This window comes from Leuciscus leuciscus, assembly GCF_965113295.1.
Source record: "Leuciscus leuciscus genome assembly, chromosome: 8".
Lineage (NCBI taxonomy): Eukaryota > Metazoa > Chordata > Actinopteri > Cypriniformes > Leuciscidae > Leuciscus > Leuciscus leuciscus.
Genome location: NC_138732.1, coordinates 8,024,920 through 8,044,378, shown reverse-complemented (window position 1 = coordinate 8,044,378; position 19,459 = coordinate 8,024,920). Strand labels below are relative to the sequence as shown.

Here is a 19,459-nt window from a genome sequence, read left to right as displayed (position 1 = left end):
GACATCTTCCACACGTGGTCTGAGGATTGCAAAATCAATTTGCAAATTTGCAAAATGATTACAAAATCATAGCTGACCCCCGTCACACATCCTGTTTAACAAACTGCCATCTGGCAGGCGGTACGGGAACTTTCAATCTAGAACCAGCAGATTGAAGAACCTGCAGGCCATCAGAACTCTTAACACACTGTAATCTTCTTCCTTGAACTGTCTGTTCATGTACTATGACAGCAATTTTTCTACGGTTTACTCCAGGTTTTTGCACTGCATACTTTGCACACAAACATTAGGTATCAAATACATATACTTTATGATCATTTCCACTATTTACAAAGAACGTTTGCACTTTAAAACATACACATACTATTATTATTTAATATACAAAGCAAACATACACATAGGCCTATATATTTGTTTTGTAATAATACATATATATATATACAGTACCGGTCAAAAGTTTGGAAACATTACTTTTTTTAATGTTTTTGAAAGAAGTATCTTATGCATTGAGAGTAATGGCTGATGAAAATTCAGCTTTGCATCACAGAAATAAATAATGTTTTAAAGTATTAAAATAGAAAACCGGTATTTACAATTGTAATAATATTTCACAACATTACTGCTTTTTTTTTTCTGTATTTTTGATCAAATAAATGTAGCCTTGATGAGCATAAGAGACTTCTTTCAAAAACATTAAAAATAGTCATATTTCCAAATTTTTGACTGGTAATATCTGCTTAATTTTCTCGTTTTGTACTGTTTACAAATAACATCTGCACTTTAAGGCATACTGTACACATACCACTCATTATTTAATATACGAAGCTGTCTCTTTAAATTGTATTGTATTACATTGCACTGCTGTAGCCTCACTCTAAGCATTTCAAAGTACAAACAGTCACTGACATTTGCATACATGACAAATAAACTTGAAAGTAAACCCATGATGCTGCAAAACATTTATTTTTTATGGCAGAACATGGAAGAGATGCTGATGTCCATGCTGATTTATAGTTTACTGCTTTATGTCTTTAAAAGCTTTGAAAGGCTTATTAAAAAGTATGTATAGTGTCAAAAAGTCAACATTTATTGGATCCTTTTCAATTTGCTTATCTGTCAAACAAGGGAGTGGATTGTGCAATCTTAACATTGTTGCATATTGTTTACTAGAATCTTGAAGGTTCCAAAAAATCACGTGAAAATCCTATTTGCTGACTTTTCCTCAGCTTTTAATAACATCTTGCCCTCTGTGTTGGTTGAAAGACTAGCCACTGAGTTTAACCAAGAAGGAGGACTAATTCAGTGGCTGCAGGACTTTTTAAGAAACAGTACAATGAGTGTGTGGGTGGTTCACTGTCAGAGAAACAAATGACTAATGTTGGATCCCCACAAGGCAGTGTCCTCTATTGTTTAGATTGAACACAAACATCTGTATAAGTGCCCATTCAGGGAGATATTTAATCAAATTTGCAGATGACAATGCATTAGTTGGTCTCCTTCAGGGGGACGAGGACAGGACAGTCGGTTTTAAATGAATTCATTTCTTGATGACATGTCAAACCTTAAGTTAAATATTTCAAAAACATTGTAGATGCGTATTGGTTTTAGGAAGGAGTCTTTAGTGAGTGTGACCACTATTAAAGAGGAGCCAATTCCGTGTGTTAATGAGTATAAATACATCAGGGTTGTCTTTGATCACAAACTGAGGTGGGATAAATGGACTGAAGTGAACAAAAAAGGACATCAAAGACTATACTTCCTTAGGAAGATGGTGTCATTCAGTGTAAGCGTCTTAATCCTAAGAGTGTTTTATAATTATTTTATTGAAAGTGTTTTGACCTTTTGCATCACCTGTTGGTTTGGAAATGTCACAGAGTTGGCTAAGAAAAGTTTTGAGTATTGCAAGTTAACTTGGAATCCCTCTAATAGGTCTAAAACAAATTGATCAAACCAGATGCCTTAGTTAAGCTACGGAAATCATATCAGACAATAGGCATCCTCTGTATAATAAATTTGAGAGATTACCATCGGGTCAGAGATTTAGGATGCCTGCAGTCTCCCTCCTGCCACAGGTACAATTCTTAAATGAAAGGTATGGCCTAGTGTGTGTGTTTTTTTTTTAGAGTTTACTGAGCGGGTCTCAGTGATGATTTTTTAATAATGTGTGTATTCGTGTTTTTATATTAATGTACATTGTTGGTTCTTTGGAAATGTTTGTTGCTTGAGTTTCAACATGCGTACATGTTGAAACTCAAGCAACAAAAATTTCCCCACGGGGATAACAAAAAGTCAAGTCGAAGCTTGTAGCCCTAAAGTAAGGCCCGTGACACACTGGCAATGCGAGTTGAATAAATCAGAAAAATCCAAAAGGTTCATGCATATTTTATTCAAGAGTAAAAAAAGAGATTTGTCCCATAGGGCATGCTCACACTGTCCGTACTGTAGGTCAGGAAATCATGATGCTCAGAATGAAGCTCCAGAGAAAAATACAAGATATAGAATCACAAATAACTCATGAACATTTTCATTATTCATAACATAAAGCACAATGAGCAACCAAATCAAGGATGAGGCAAAGTGGAATAAACCAGCAGAACTCTTAATAATAATAATAATTAATAATCATAAATAACCAGAATATTGTTAAGATTAGAATAATGATCAGAATATACTTCTCCTTAAAAATGTGAGACACGTTAAGGTGTGTCTATATTCGATTTACATTTGAAATAACCATGCAGTCATGCTTTGGCAGCCTGGATGTCTTTTCACAGAATTATATGTTCCTTCACACTACTGGATAACTTCTGTACATCCATAAAGTAACGCAAAAGATTTAACACCTCAGTGGAGCTTAATTAACTGTACAGCAATGTAAACGAAAAAAAAAAAAAACGAACAAACAAACAATAAATAAATAAATAGCTTGAATACAAAATAAAATAACATGAAAATAAGCAATAACAAAACGTTCCTTAAAAATATACGCCATTTATATACAAAATAAACTCCCATGAATTATGCGTAGCTGGAAATCCGTTCAGCCTAGTGCACCTATACAGGACAAGGACCTGTTTGAAACCACCCAGAATGGCCCGACACAATCCCTCAGGTCAAATCACCTCCCTGTTTCTCACACACACATATACACACAGCCAGCCTATAGTCTGTGATGCAGCTGACAGAATGCTTGCTTCCCGCCGCTCTGCTCAGAGCACGAGAAGAGGCGGGAAGCGCCAGACTCAGTCCGAGGGACACGGGGATAACTGCCATAGCAACCACAGCACGACGTGACAACGGCGGATTTACACAACGCAGCAACGAGCACACAGCTGAACAGCATTAGGGGCGACTCCAAACCTCTCTTATTTGCGGATTAATCGTGATAACCTGTGTGAAGTTATTTTGTGTAATATTAGTTATTCTGTAGATATAGAGATTACTAGAGTAGCAAAACATAGAACTGCGAGAGAAGTGTAAAAAGGAAATGGTTATAAGCTCCTCGCGCACGTTCGAACGCAAACGTACACTCCTCCGCTTTCGAATAAATAGAGCGTTGGCTTGGTGTTTAACGTTCCAAGGCAGGCCAGGAAAAAAAAAAACGGTTAAGCGTTTGTGAAAACCTACTTATCATCATATAATTATATATCACATGTCTCCCACACACACAGACACGCACGCAGAAGTGCAAACACGCATAAATAAACATCTCTTCGGACAAAAGAACAGGAAATGCCCTCTTCTCTGTGTTCACATTTCCATTACATAGCCCCATATCCATAAAACTACATATCCCATCATGCAACTCTCATGCATGATCTCCTTCGCGCGGCCGTTCCGTTCGTCTCGTGATTGTTGTTGAGGCCGTTGAACGTCAAGCAGGGAGTTCTGTTTAAATATATCACATAGTCCATCTGCTACATAGACTGTAGCAGTGAAAACGAGGGGAGAGGGGAGAATTGCATTATGGGAGAAGGAGCAGGGGCGAGCGAGGGACCGGAGGAGTAGATGAATCACTGGATATTGCTGTTGTCGTCCGTGCCGTTGGATTCGGCCATGTTCATCTTGCCCATCGACAGTCCCACGCTGTTGACCACGTCTCGGCGAGGGGGCATGCGCTCGTTTATGCGGTCCAGACCCTTCGCCTCCTCGAAACTGTTGATCTTGTGCTGAGGAGAAAAGCCACGGATGGCTATGAGGGAGAGAAGAGAAGAGCAGTCACCAATTGCGCATAGGCGAAATCGAAAACGGACCATACCACAAATGATCACATACTGCTAGATGGGTGTAATATTCTAAATTTGATACAATCACAAAGTGTACTCTTGACATAGTGATATAGTCTACTCTATAGGCTATATTATATCAAGAGATACACACATGTCCGGGTCATATTTCCCTTCAAAATTATTTGAAGCTTTCTGAAAATATATTTTTTTTTTCATTCCAAAATTATTATTATTACTGTAATGTGAAAACCAAAACAATAAATACAATATTTATTTTAAACACGGATACACATTCTTGTACATATATCTTTGTGAGGACATTCACTGACAATGCAATCTCTATATCCTCTCTAGGACCGGTTGAAATGTCCTCACTTAACTCTCTTTGTTCTCACTCCAATGGCCTAAAACTCAAACTGGTCCTCACACAGATAATTGTACAAGTACACACACACACACACACACACACACACACACGTCCAGATGAATAATGGTACTGACATTTTCAGGAAGAATAAATTACATAAAATTAATATCATCATGTTCTTGATTTTTTACAATATTTTACATTTACTTTATGCCAAATATTTTTTCTTTTTGGAGTGAAATGTGACCTGGAATGACTTTAAATTTCACTCATATACAGACATCTCTTTAAACACTCCACTGATCCTGCTATGTATTTTTCACAGTATTGGCACAAATTCACAACTGCACGTATTTCACAACCAAACACATACACGCACAATATATGGTGTACAAGGGAACAGCTGTGGCGATGACAATGAAAGTTACATCTTATCACTTTCCCTCCCAAGTTCAGCTGGAAAACCCCACAAAGACCAATAGCACAGTCAATGTTTCCATTAGAAAACAAACCCACTTCACAAGCATCAAATATTTTTGTAATGTAAATTGTTTGAATATACTTTGATCAGTTCTGATGGAAACATAGTGCTTCATCATACCACAGTCAGAGATAATGTGAAATCCTCTCTTGGGTTTGCTCTCAGACCACACAGAAAATTTTGGCTTTCAAATGTATAGAAACTCTTCCCATCTCACACTGCGTGCTGGGAAAAGAGCTCTGGAAGTATTTTTGCCACTGATTTTCTCCATAGGCATTCCAAAATAGTTTTTGATAAGGAGCTATATAAACCTTGAAGCAAATCACCCAACTCTGAGATGAATCACAAAACTACAACATTTGAATTTATAATTTGAGCTATTTTAAATATCTGGAAAACAGATTGTGTACCAGTGTTTTCATTATTAATTAAAACTAAGTGCACGTTTACAATGTACTAAAAGCGGAAAAGCTTTTCCTTTGTGTTTTTTTCGCATAAAGACGACAACGTTGTCAAAACGATCCTCGTTCACATGGATCTTTAAAAAACGACTAAAAACACTGCATTCTACTGCCATGCCAGTAGTTGGCAATGTCACTTTGTAAAGAAACACTACGCGCCTATACGCTGATTTCACGCAGCCGTTATTTTGAACTCGAAAGCGAGGCTCCGGTGGGAAGAAAACCGGAAGTGTCGCCTTTAATCACAGGAGAGTCGTGAATGCGATGGCGTATTGTTGTGTTTAATGATGTTGTGTCAATTCTAAAAATGTACATGCATTTCTTTCATACTTTAGACTATATACAGTGAAATTCATTTATAAATAAAATATATTTTTTTAATATATAATTCAGAATGTAAAAAAAGAAGCAGGAATGAACTATATACATATCCTATATTGAATATTAACATCCAATAGTGTAAATCGCGGCAGCAGCTTCAGGTTGGTAATCCAAGGCATTGTTGTTTATCTTTACTTCCGGGGTTCTTCCCACCGGAGCCTCACTTTCGATTTCAAAATGGCGGCTGCGTGAAATCAGCGTATAGACTGAACACGCAATACCGTTTTCTCAAATTTACGTTTTTGTAGTTTACTTGGAGACGATAACAATATCGTTTTCAAAAACTTGCACTTTGAATCCTGTTTTCAAAAGTTCGCATTTTCAGGTTCGTGTTCAATTGATATTCTGTTGTTTTGTATTGCCTGTGTTCAGTTCCTGTGTGTTTAGTTCCTGTTTCCTTGGTTGCCATAGTTATTCATTCAATAGTATTCTAAATTAGAATAAGTGTGTCCCAAATCGTTGAATGTTGAAATGTGTATTCCAAAGATACCGGGATGGTCTACTTTTTCCGGTTAGAATCCAAAGTGCAGATCCGTGCACACTCTAACGGCTAATATTGGCCACAACCCAATGCGCGTTGGACGAGGATTTGATTAGAACTACAAACACAAATAAAAAGTGTTAAAAAAACTACAAATATGGCGGATGTGCAGGACCAACGGTTAAGAAGCGAGGTTTAGATAACGGGGTTTGAGGGATTAATTATCAGTATCCAACCTGACTAAAATATTATATTATATTATTCAATATTTATTCAATGTTATCCACATTATATTTCATCTGCAACAGCATTGTGAACTTTTGTAAAGATACGTTTAGTCATTAACCTTTACATGCATCATTATGCAAATTGCAAACACATGAGGAGAGTTTGCTGCATGAAAGACCCATGACTGGCAGATCAACATGCTACTACATGTCTCTCTGAAACGATGGGAAATTAAATTAAATTGAATGTGGAGAATTTTAACCTCTGCTGCACACTCGCTTCACAAAAACAGTACATACTTTTAGGGCATAGTATAAGGCGAATTGGGACGCAGCAACATTGATTTTTGTCTCACCTGTTCCTTGTCATCCTGTGCATTTATACCCTCAGTTTTCTTCTATTCTTTGTCTTGTGATAATGTTTCGTGCTGGTATGAATCTCTGTTTGGTTCCAACTGTTAGGAAATGTTATTTCATCATTCTTCTGCATCTTTTGTGGATTATCAAGTCAAGCCAGTGCGTATCAATGCTAGGTCAGTCTCACAAGGTTAATATGTTATTGATTAAAAACCTATTTTGCTGGAGATTTTAAACAGCATTTAAACTTCCAGAACCCTCATTGACCTTTAAGTCATTGTCTACCAGATATCCGTGAAAATGGTTTAGACTCTGAATGAGTTTAAAAACAAACCCTGTCATTGAGAGGTCACATGATCCCTGCAGATCACATGGTCACGACAGACCAAACCCAGAGTGAGTGCGCGAGGAGCGGCGCTGGGGTGATCAGTGTTTGGGGTGTGGTGCTGTAAGAATACTGGGTCATTTGTGAGAGGCAAGGGGCGCATGCCCCAACCCGCCCATGGCCCAGATTCTTGCCGTCTGCTGAGTCATTCTGTAACCTTGCTGAATAAGAATGTGTGCCATTAGGGGGGAAAGGGTGGAGAACAGCAGAGCAGAGTCTAGCATTTGCATAAGCAGGAAGACGTGTGTGAGTGTATGTGTACATGTGTATTTGTGTGTCAGTATATTTCTATAAAACACTATTCAGACTGGATTATCAATTATCAACAGAGGATGTCATTATATATATATATTCATATATTGGCTGGATGTAAGTGTTATGGCTGGTGTGCTGGTATTGGCTGGTTTAAACTGGTCTAGCTGTTCTCCCAGCCTCACAACAAGTGCCCAAACCCCCTATAAAACTAGCAAACCAGACTGGCTTGACTAGGATGAGAGACCATTCAAGACCAGAAAACCAGCTTGGGCTGATTTAAACTGTTTCTTTCAACAAGGATATGCTTATCACATTATACAGTATATATAATTATGAGAAGGAATCGATTAAAGTGATGATCAAACCTGATGCTACACATTCTTATCTTGACTGATTACATTAGACCTTTTCAGGGTAGAGTAAGGTAAGGTAAATCTGTAGTCTTTATAATTAGCAAGCCTATAGTACACTACCATATGATAACAAAAAAAAAAAAAATCTGATTTTTTTTTTTTTTTGCTCAAGAATCAATTATTATTATCAGTGTTGAAAACAGTTGTGCTGCTTAATATTGTTGTTGAAACTCTAATACATTTATTTTCTCAGGATTCTTTGATTAATAGAAATGTCAACTTTTGTAACATTATAAATGATCAATTTAATTCATCCTTCCTTAACAAGTCTTAATTGCTCTCAAAACTGACTACAGACTTTTGAACATAGTGTATGTCCCCATTTAGATATTTAGATAACTGTGTGTGTCTGTGTGAAATACACAATCCCTGACCAGTCATAGCACCCACACGCTCAGTTAGCTAGGCTGCACTGTCTAGCTAGCTAGCGTGTTACAGCGGTCACTATGAAACCTCTGAGCAGCACAGAGAGAGATAGAGGCCGGCCAGTTTACCTTCTCCATCCTCAACCGTCTCGACTGCTTCAATGGCCTCGATGGTAGCTGAGGAGGCACAGAAAGACAGACGGAGAGAAGGAGAGAGGGAGAGAGGGAGGATGGATGGGGGAGTTTATTGTGATAGTCATGCACGCAGCACAATCCCCCAGCATTAGCTGCCAAGTAGCTGCCACGGGCAGTTAGCAGTTAGCATTAGCCGGTTAGTTTCCCAGTATGTTCGTGTGTGCACATTTCAGATGGTATAATTAGTGAAGAGAATGAACGAAAGTGTTTCACTAAAAGAGAGGGGTTAGCAAACATGTGCGTGAGTTTGTATGACATTGTCTTAGTGACCTTGAAAGAGAAAAGAGGTTGTGATTGGACGGTATAAGAGCGCGGTTTGGTTTTGTAACTCACCGCTTTGCAAGGTCTGTTTTCCTCCAGACAGTACGCCGCTCGGCAGCATGCCAGTAGGGGTCAGACCTTTCAGGGTCAACACATTCTCACTCTCCTCTCTGTCGAAATACAAACCAGCGTACAAGTTGATGTACAAGTGAAATACATACAAATTCAAGCTAAATAGAAATATTAAAATGTAAAAAATAAAATTTTAAATAAATAATTAATTAAAAATATTAACATATATTATAGTATATAAATAATGCTAACATATTACTAAAACTATATACTGTACAATCAAGCTGAATAGAAATATAAAAAACAAAAACTAATAAAAATGACTAAAGCACATTACAAAATTACTAAAACTTAGAACTAGTAAAAATGAAAACAGAAAAAATTAAGAAATACTATTATAGCATATAAACAATACTAAAATATTACTCAAACTAAACTAAATAGAAATTCAAGCTAAATAGAAATATAAAAAAACGAATAAAAATGACTAAAGCGCAAGACAAAATTACTAAAACTTAAACTAGTTAAAATGAAAACAGAATATCTAAAAAATAAAAGCTAATTAAAAATATTAACAAATAGTTTTATAGTACATAAATACTAAAATATTACTAAACTAAAATAAATAGAAATTCAAGCTTAATGGAAATATATAAAAAAAACGACATAAAAATGACAAAAGCACAACAAAATGACTAAAAAGTAAAGTTAAAATGAAACCAGAAATATATACTAATAAAGGTTAATTTAAAATATTAACAAATGCCCTTATAGTATGTTGATTAAATATATAGCCTACACATAAATATATTTAAGTTTATTGAAAAATATCCATAATGTACATAAAATATGTATTTTGAGAGCATAGGAAGACAGACTTGGCTAATGTAGTTTTTCACCACGAATTCCACTGTTAAATACGATTGTTTTAAAAGATAAGTTGAAATAATGTGGGCTGATGGCTTCAACAGCAGCAAATAATCCCATAGTTCATAGTAGGGCTGTCTTCAAAGTTTTATAAATTATCGTTAAAAATCAATTTCCGTATGCAGAAATGTTTTACTTCCGGAATCCAAATGTTGCACTTTATTTTAGTTAACCATAACAACAGTGTGTCTCAGGCCATGCAAACACACACATATTGATGTATTATTAAAAATTAATTATGTTGTAAAGATCCAAACCACAAACATGTGTTCCCAACCCCTTCTAGACTCACCGCAGAACTGAGAACATTTTGGCCATTTTGCCGATGGCACGGATCTTGTTTCTGATGACCTCTTTACGGGCAGCTGCAGCATTAGCTGAGAGAAACCAGGAAACAGGCTTTTAATTCATAAACAACACACTGATGCTGAATATTCTGTACAAGAATTTAAAATGAAACAATCTTCAGATGTCTAAAAAAATGTTAAAGCTACAACAATATACTGAAGTATCCACAATTGACAGAGAATGGCAAAAATTGGTCAATAGGTTCATTTTAGTTGCCATTATCATGACACTTCAAATTAGGTGAAATAATTTTAAAAGTCTAGACGTGCGTTTCTGAAAACCTTAGAGGAAAAAGTTGAGGAATATGCGGCCCTCACCATCAAAGATCTCATCTCCATCCATAAGCTCGTCATCAGAGCAGATGCTGAGGACATTCACCAACATCTCTGTCACTGTGGAGGCGTTAAAGGTCAAAAAGGCAAGATCTCGTGACATTTTAGCATAAACTATGAACAATAACATTAACAACAACAAAAACATAAAGGGCCCTATCTTGCACCCAGCGCAATTGACTTTGTACACCGACGCATGTATCATTCCTATTTTGCACCCGCGCACAGCGGACTTTTCCCTCCACAGACGCACGTCGGTAAACTAGGAAATACACTTGCGCTCCCCGGGGCGGTTCAGCGCAAAGAGGAGGCGTGTTCCGGCGCAAACGTTCCATGGTGCTATTTTGCAGGTTTAGAAAACAATTCTGCCACTGACCAACAAAAACCTAGTCTACAGTCAGTGGCGCATTACGCATGTTATTCATATGTTATTTTCTCCATCCCCAATGTAACTTCTCTCTCTTTTACGGCCGTGACGAGAGCGTTGCTCTCCTCGGCTGTGAACCTCTCCTGGCGTGCGCCTGGCAAATCCGCCGTTACAATAGCAATCTGCCATGGAAAAAGTGCGCCTGCTCTTAAAGAGAATGTGAGATGTCGCTCTGATTGGTTTATTTCACGTTACGCCCAAACCACACCTATGAATAATGAAGCTACTACCAACCCATTTTAGATTTCAAGAGTCATTTATCCCGCCGGTATAATAGCAACAGCGCCCAAGACCCGCCCACAAAGTTACTTGCGTTTTGCGCTTGATACTTGCGTTTCAGATCGTTAAAATAGGGCCCAAAGTGTCACTGTAACATTTATACACCAGCTTAACTCGATCTTTTAATCTCTATCAAATGACTTTATTATGAGGTAAAATCAAAAAAAGTTTGACCTGATAGTTTTACTTGTTGAGAAAAGATGAAATACAGTTCGTATCAGACCTATTCCATCTTCTTTGCTTTAACAAGTCAAGACAACACAACAGAGGATCCACTTTCCCTCACACACCCAGAATGAATTAAAAGTAAGGAATTTGTGTAACCACAAAGACTGTCTGTCTCCTGGCAGAATCATGATGTCTCATGCTGTTTACCAACACTGTGTTTCCTCTTTCCCACCTTTCTCTCCAACAAACGGAAGCGACCAGGTGAAGACGTCCATGAAGTTGGGCAGCCAGTACGGATGTGGCGAGCAGTTGAACTGCCGTATGTTCATTACGTTGTTCTCGTATTTAAGCACGGCCGCTGCGGAGAGGCATTAAGGCAGTTATATTCACACATTACGTTTTAATGAACATAAGAATCTCGACTTCTCTAATGAACATCTGTACATTTCTTTCTCTTTGCACATGACTGTCATTAGATAAACACACACACACAAAAAAGATTTGCAACTATCTATCAATCAATCAAAATAATAATAAATGAGTATATTATATATTCAATATAAATGTATTATATACTTTATTCTAATTTATATAAAAATGTATCTACATTTATAATTGATAATGTTTGCAAACAATGAACCAGACTATTTAAATGTTGAGCAAGCAATCTCATTGAGCCATGCGATAATGATGTGATTGCTTGTAGTTTGCATTTACACTGAACAAAATTATAAACGCAACACTTTTGTTTTTGCCCCCATTTTTCATGAGCTGAATTTAAAGATCTAAGACTTTTTCTATGTACACAAAAGGCCTATTTCTCTCAAATATTGTTTACAAATCTGTCTAAATCTGTGTTAGTGAGCACTTCTCCTTTGCCGAGATAATCCATCCACCTCACAGGTGTGGCATATCAAGATGCTGATTAGACAGCATGATTATTGCACAGGTGTGCCTTAAGCTGGCCACAATAAAAGGCCACACAATGTGCTACCTGAACTTGTCCATAACATACGCCTGCCCGTACCATAACCCCACCACCACCATGGGCCACTCGATCCACAACATTGACATCAGCAAACTGCTCACCCACACGAAGCCATACACGCTGTCTGCCATCTGCCCTGTACAGTGAAAACCGGGATTCATCCATGAAGAGAACACCTCTCCAAAGTGCCAGATGCCATCGAATGTAAGCATTTGCCCACTCAAGTCGGTTACGACGACGAACTGCAGTCAGGTCGAGACCCCGATGAGGACGACGAGCATGCAAATGAGCTTCCCTGAGATGTTTCTGACCGTTTGTGCAGAAATTCTTTGGTTATGCAAACCGATTGTTGCAGCAGCTGTCCGGGTGGCTGGTCTCAGACGATCTTGGAGGTGAAGATGCTGGATGTGTAGGTCCTGGGCTGGTGTGGTTACACGTGGTCTGCGGTTGTGAGGTCGGTTGGATGTACTGCCAAATTCTCTGAAACGCCTTTGGAGACGGCTTATGGTGGAGAAATGAACATTCAATTCATGGGCAACAGCTCTGGTGGACATTCCTGCAGTCAGCATGCCAATTGCACGCTCCCTCAAAACTTGCAACATCTGTGGCATTGTGCTGTGTGATAAAACTGCACATTTTAGAGTGGCCTTTTATTGTGGCCAGCCTAAGGCACACCTGTGCAATAATCATGCTGTCTAATCAGCATCTTGATATGCCACACCTGTGGAGGTGGATGGATTATCTCGGCAAAGGAGAAGTGCTCACTAACACAGATTTAGACAGATTTGTGAACAATATTTGAGAGAAATGGGCCTTTTGTGTACATAGAAAAAGTCTCAGATCTTTGAGTTCAGCTCATGAAAAATGGGGGCAAAAACAAAAGTGTTGCGTTTAATATAACTAACTGAATTCAGACCTTTGTTGTTGTAAACGTCCAGGTAGTTTGGAGCAGAAAAGATGGTGATGAGAGAGGGGAAACCTGTGGTCTGACTCTTCCTGTACATACGGTAACTAAAAGAGCAAGAAAACAGAGAAGAGGTAGAAGAAAATTATAGTATGACCATCAGAATCTTGATTAGAATTACACTAGGGTGTTTTCATAAACATGTACATATTAAGTACATATTTGTGATAAAACCCTATTCTACAGCAAGTATTTGAAGCCTGGTTAAAAACTTATTTCAAAGCATAGTCTCAGATCAAAAGATTTTGAAGCCTTTATTCATTATTTCTGTTAAAGAACTTAGCCTTTACTGTGCTAAAGCGTGCAGTACAACACAAAATTATTATTATTTTGATTAGACTGTGTAAAATGAACTAATTTACTCAGTGAGCATGCTGTGTGCTGTTGTCAACTGTTGTACTGAGTATTGTAGATTGCTGTGGAGCATTGTAGTGCATTACTGACTGCTGTTTAGTTGACTGCAGGGATGCCTGAGACAATGACTGATAAAAGGGCCTGGGCTTAGGTGAATGTGTGTGCATTGGTGGCATTTCAGATCAATGAACACTACTGTACTGTAATGTATGTGGATTATGGAGAATCAATGTCTCTCTGCGTCTGTCGGTCAGCTGTATCTGCACACTGATCGTCCATCAACACAAACTCAATCCAGACTGTCAATATACACATTCGCTGTGTGTGTTTTAGGGGTTTTATATCTGTAGGAGGCGAGGAAGAGAGCTGAAGAGAAAAAAGCGGTCATCTATAAAAAGACAGGAAGTCAAAGGTGACGGTGCGTGTTGTTTTCTTACCCTGCGTCCTGCGCCTCATGTGCCCTGATGACCGACAGTAAGTTGTTGGTCTGTAAAAACTCACACACTGCAGGATAGCTGTACAAAATGATAAAACAAAATGAGGCATGGTAAACAATATTTAAAGTCATTGATAAATACTGATAAAACAACTAATTTGGCTAAATAACTGGTCTGTTTTTGCTAGTTTTTTAGAGGGGTTTCCATAAGCTAACTAACTAAACCCCCGCTAACAGGGAACGTTCTGGCTAGGTTATCTCAGTTACGAACAAAATTTGATGAAATCAAATGACAAATCAAATCAACATTTAATGTTCTTCCAGTAATATTAATATAATGTTCATTCAAAATGATATAGTACGTAAAACGTTTAAAGGTAGCACAAAAACATTTTCTATATATTGTTTGTTCATGGAACATTTTTTCTGAAATGTTTTTTTTGTCATGACCAATAATTTTTTTAACCATTTAAAAAATTGGACATTCTAAACATTCTTAGAAATTATTTTGTTAGCTAAATACCTGCTTAGCCAGGCTGGGAGACCAGCTAAAACCAGCTAAGATCAGCCCCAGACTGTTTTTTATTTCCAAAAGGATTTATATTAATATAGTCCAGCTAGCACTTGTGATTTAGATTTAACATCACTTTTGAAACCTCTTCCTCAGTTCACTATGGTTTCATTTGATTATACAACCATCCTGATATTTCTGAGATGCTCAAGAGAGGTCTAAAAAACCATGGAGAGTGTGTGCTTTAACCGTTTGCTAGCATGTGTATTATTGTATTACCACTACGAGCCACCAGGGGGTAGCAGTGATATAAATGTGCAGCATACAGTGAAAACCACCATCATTTCCTGCTCAAAATATTTGAAGGGTCTAAATGTGGTTCTAGCAAAGAAATGAAGGCTCAGATGTTGTGTGGTATGATGCCATGTTGAAGACTAATCTTGTATGTTATTTATTACTTTAACTTGACAGTCTTGTCTATTTTTGTCAAGTCTATACTGGCCTAAAGCGCAGCACACTGACACAACAGCCATCCATTGTGTTTCATTGATTTCAAAGGGTTTCATAAGAAGTGAAAACAGTGAGGATTGTGGGTAATAACATTCACACCCAAGGCTCTCATTCACAGGCTGCGCAATGTTAGCTGCATTAGCTTAGCATTAGATATCCATTTTTCCTCTCTCTCCACATAGATTTTCTCTTAGGGCTGAATCTAATTGGGGATTTTTTCAAGACAAAAATTGTGATGCCGGTTGTGATGTGATTTTTTTGTTTTTTTGTTTGTTCGTTCCAGGTTTGCTGTGCTGCTTTGTTGGGCTACACAATTTGGCTAAAATATCATCTTGGTAATGTGATTGTATATCTCTGACTATATAATATATAATAATTATATTGTTATCATCATCATTAAAAATAAAGAAAATAAGAAATATATTACTATTGTAATACTTTCATTCACTGTAAGATAAAAAAAGTAATAATAATTTTTCAGTGCAACAGTAAAATTACAACACTAATATTTATGTCTTAATCTCTTCCTTTTCAAACATTAAACCATCAAGGTTATTTTGGTGTAAAGCTGAAATGCTTTCCCCTTTGTCTAAAGATTCTCCTTTGTTGGCTACAGGTTTAAAAAAACGCTTCACTTTACAAATGTGCAGCGTATATATTTATTTAATTAAATCGCAGTCTTTGCAATTTGATAATCAAACATCGAAAGTCATATTGTGATTTTATTTCGATTAATCATTCAGCCCTGTTTTCTATCCTCTCTCCTTTTCCTGTTCCATCATTTCTGTCTTTCTCTCAGGTTCTCACTACATCTCTGAATCTTCATATCTCAGCGGATCTGGCAGTAGTAGCCAGTTGTCATGGTAACGGCAGAGCGCAGATTCCCGTGGGATTGTGGGGATTCTGTGTTGTGCTGAAGCTGGTCACTGTTTGGACTTCTTTACAATTCCAATTAAACTCGCTCAGCACTCCAGGCGCTGGACTTTTATCTACACCTTTATTTCACTGTACTTAACCGGTCCTTGAGGAACATTGGTTTGCTAAGTGGTTACTCTTTCATGACTCAGGAGACTTAAAGTGTCAACTCTGTCTCAGATGTTTCTCCTGAAATTTTTTAGGGGAAATATAAAGAGACACAAATGACACAATTGTTGACATACAGCAGTGGTTCTCAAATTCTTTTGGTCACGCCCCCTTTAAACCTTAAAAAAATTCAGTTCTGCTTTGGCTGAATGTAGCAGCTCAGATCATTTGGTCTCGGAAGAATTCATATTGATATCTCTGATTTTTGATTGTGTACTTTAGGTATCTTGTTAAATCTGAGCACAGTCTGAGAGATTGTTGAGCTGTCTAGGGAAGCCACATGTGAGGTTACTGGTTATGAGAAGCAGGAGAGACTCCATTTGCTGTCTAGGAGAACTCATTGAGATACTAAAGAGATATTGATTGTATGCTTTCTCCTCTTCCTGCTGTCCTTTTTATCATTTCTGCACCTCTTCTATCACTTCTCAAAGCGATCTCCATGAAGAAGGCTGAATGGTTTACCTGTAAAAGTAGGAGCATCCACGGACAGAGTTGTGGCTGAAGTAATCTTGGCTTTTTTCATTGCCGAAGTCCTCCAGCGGGTCGGCCCACAGCAGATCACACATGGGGCCGAATGCTGGGGGCTCCTTGAACCTGTCCAACTGAGAGAGAGAGAGAGAGAGAGAGAGAGAGAGAGAGAGAGAGAGGTCTACCTAGTGTCAACATCACTACAATTTTATATTTGTAAATATGCTAATAATGTTAATTAATGAACAATTTAACAATATTTTATCTTATTTTACATCACACTTTTAATACTACTTTTTTTATTGCGTAGTTATTTTGCTTTTATTTTTGCTCTATGTTGGTGATAAAAATACGCCATTCTTTGTCATACAAATAAAGCACACTAAATTGAAAAAGATAGAGAATAATAGTTTTAAAAACCATGCGCTGCATTTGTGCACAGCCTGTGCACTGCTAAAGAAAATACACCAGAAGCATAAGGGGAGATTTAAAGAAGATCAGTCAAACATCTGTTGTCAGAGCTCAGTCTTAAAGGCCGACTGAAGTGCCTTGAAACGCACAGCATTATTCAATGTGGTGACGTAATTTCGGAAATGACCGATTTCAGCCGCAGCTTCAGCGTCTATTTATAATGTAGGGGGCGGAGCTTCAGATTCTAGAGATCATTTGATTGGGCAGGAAATATGATCATTGACCCATATTGGCGTAAGTGCACGAGACTGTACGTTTTGAATGCTTATATCTTCTAAATGCAAATTTTTTTCATTGTTTTGCAGCACACTAGCTTATAGATAACTGTAAGGCTACCATTCATACTAAAAAACAAAAAACATCAATTTTGATTTCATGGGAACTTTAAGTTTAAAACATTTCAAATCATCCAGTAATGCTGAATTTTCAGCATCATTACTCCAGTCTTCAGTGTCACATGATCCTTCAGAAATCATTCTAATATGTCACAAATCCAGTCACAAGTCGCACGGGTATATTTGTGGCAATAGCCAACAATATCCAGTGTATGGGTCAAAATTATCGATTTTTCTTTTATGCCAAAAATCATTAGGATATTAAGTAAAGATCATGTTCCATGAAGATATTTTATTAAATTTCCTACCGTGAATATATAAAACATTTATTTTTGTGAGTGAATGCAGCACAACCGCGAACATGAATGAACAACTTTAAAGACGATTTTCTCAATGTTTCGATTTTTTTGCACCCTCAGATTCCAGATTTTCAATTAGTTGTATCTCGGCAAAATATTATCCAATCCTAACAAACCATACATCAATGAAAAGCTTATTTATTAAGCTTTCGTGTGGTATAATTTCAAAAAATTGACCCATGTGACTGGTTTTGTGGTCCAGTGTCACATATGATGATTTGCTGCTCAAGAAACATTTCTTACTATTATCAGTGCAGTTGTGCTGCTTAATAATTTTGTGGAAACCCTGATATATATGTTTTTTTTTCATGATTCTTTGATAAATGTTCAAAAGAACAGAATTTATTTGGAATAGCATCAATCTAAAAGTGACTTTTTATCGATTTAATGCTGAATTGATATACTAGTCCTGCTCACCCTCTTGATGTCGTCTAACGTGTGGATTTCTGGAGACAGGCCGCCATGAACACACAAAAACTGCTGATTCATCAGTGCAGCCAGAGGCAGACAGTCGAACGCATCCATGCACGCATCGTACACCTGCTCCGAGTATTTGATTTTACCTGAAAGAAAGAGAGACAGAGATCACACACCTGCAGAGCATCTGATTTCACCCGAGAGACAGACAGAGAGAGAGATAAACAAAGATAGCGCAGGAGAAATACAGATGGAAGAGTTTGAAGTAATGTCATTCCAGAGCTCAGAAATGAAGTGAGTGTTTATTTTCTCTGTATGAATCTAATTTGTACATTAAGCTCCTGCATTCATTTACACTTTCAGAGGACACTAAAAGGAGTGTGTGTGTGTGTGTATGTGTGTGTGTGTGTGAGAGAGAGAGAGACAGTCTGTGCTGTGTCAATCTCACTGCTCCAAATCTACCAATCTGTTCAGCCACATCTCTGCATCACTCTGCATTATCTCTCCATCTCTCCCTCCATCTTTCTTCACAAATACTCTCACTAATGACATTGGATCAATCAATATATAAAGTTTCTGCTATGCTGTAGTGTAGTAGTATAAGAATACAAATGTGCTCTGTGTCGAGAATCAATACTGAATGTGATTATTACCTTTTCAAAAGTGCGTCACAATAAGTGCATGTTTAATTTAGGTCTATTCTTTTAGAAAAATTACCCCACGAAACCTTTTTTTTTATTTCTTACAATAATTTTTTTAAACAATGTTATGTAAACATTTTTATAATATATTTAATAATTACAAGAGTTATTAATGCTCTGTATGAAAATGTTTAATTATTTTATTATATTTATTTTATATATATGAATCATAATAATAGCAAAACATTTATTATATATTATAATAATTACTATAATAAATATGAATTTATTATATTAAAATTGATTATTAATTTTTATATTATAAATAATAATTATTAATCATTTATATTTTATTTATTTATATGTATTCTCATAAAATTATTTTAAATATATATATGTATACATTTATTTTATTTATTATTTTATAAATTAAAATAATTATTAAAATAATAATAAAAAACAAGATATTTATATAAAAATATTCACATATATAATTTCCTTTATTTTTTAA

At 36.9% G+C, this 19,459-nt stretch overlaps 1 protein-coding gene across 3 annotated transcripts in view; it reads right to left on the bottom strand.

Annotated features, from left to right (window-relative positions):
* Nucleotides 1-2,366: 2,366 nt before the first annotated feature.
* The window catches only part of ppp3cb (protein phosphatase 3, catalytic subunit, beta isozyme), a 48,634-nt gene continuing 31,541 nt past the window's right edge, over nucleotides 2,367-19,459 (bottom strand). For 2 of the 3 annotated variants that reach the window (XM_082177027.1, XM_082177028.1), the window contains exons 6-15: nucleotides 18,308-18,453; nucleotides 16,720-16,859; nucleotides 14,155-14,232; nucleotides 13,316-13,410; nucleotides 11,644-11,769; nucleotides 10,523-10,597; nucleotides 10,150-10,234; nucleotides 8,931-9,028; nucleotides 8,532-8,579; nucleotides 2,367-4,192 (exon numbers count right to left, since the gene is read on the bottom strand). In XM_082177027.1, the coding sequence (XP_082033153.1) occupies nucleotides 4,014-4,192; nucleotides 8,532-8,579; nucleotides 8,931-9,028; nucleotides 10,150-10,234; nucleotides 10,523-10,597; nucleotides 11,644-11,769; nucleotides 13,316-13,410; nucleotides 14,155-14,232; nucleotides 16,720-16,859; nucleotides 18,308-18,453 (1,070 nt within the window). In that variant the 3' untranslated portion in view covers nucleotides 2,367-4,013. The remainder of the gene's footprint in view (nucleotides 4,193-8,531; nucleotides 8,580-8,930; nucleotides 9,029-10,149; nucleotides 10,235-10,522; nucleotides 10,598-11,643; nucleotides 11,770-13,315; nucleotides 13,411-14,154; nucleotides 14,233-16,719; nucleotides 16,860-18,307; nucleotides 18,454-19,459) is intronic. The other variant, XM_082177029.1, reaches the window with a different exon arrangement.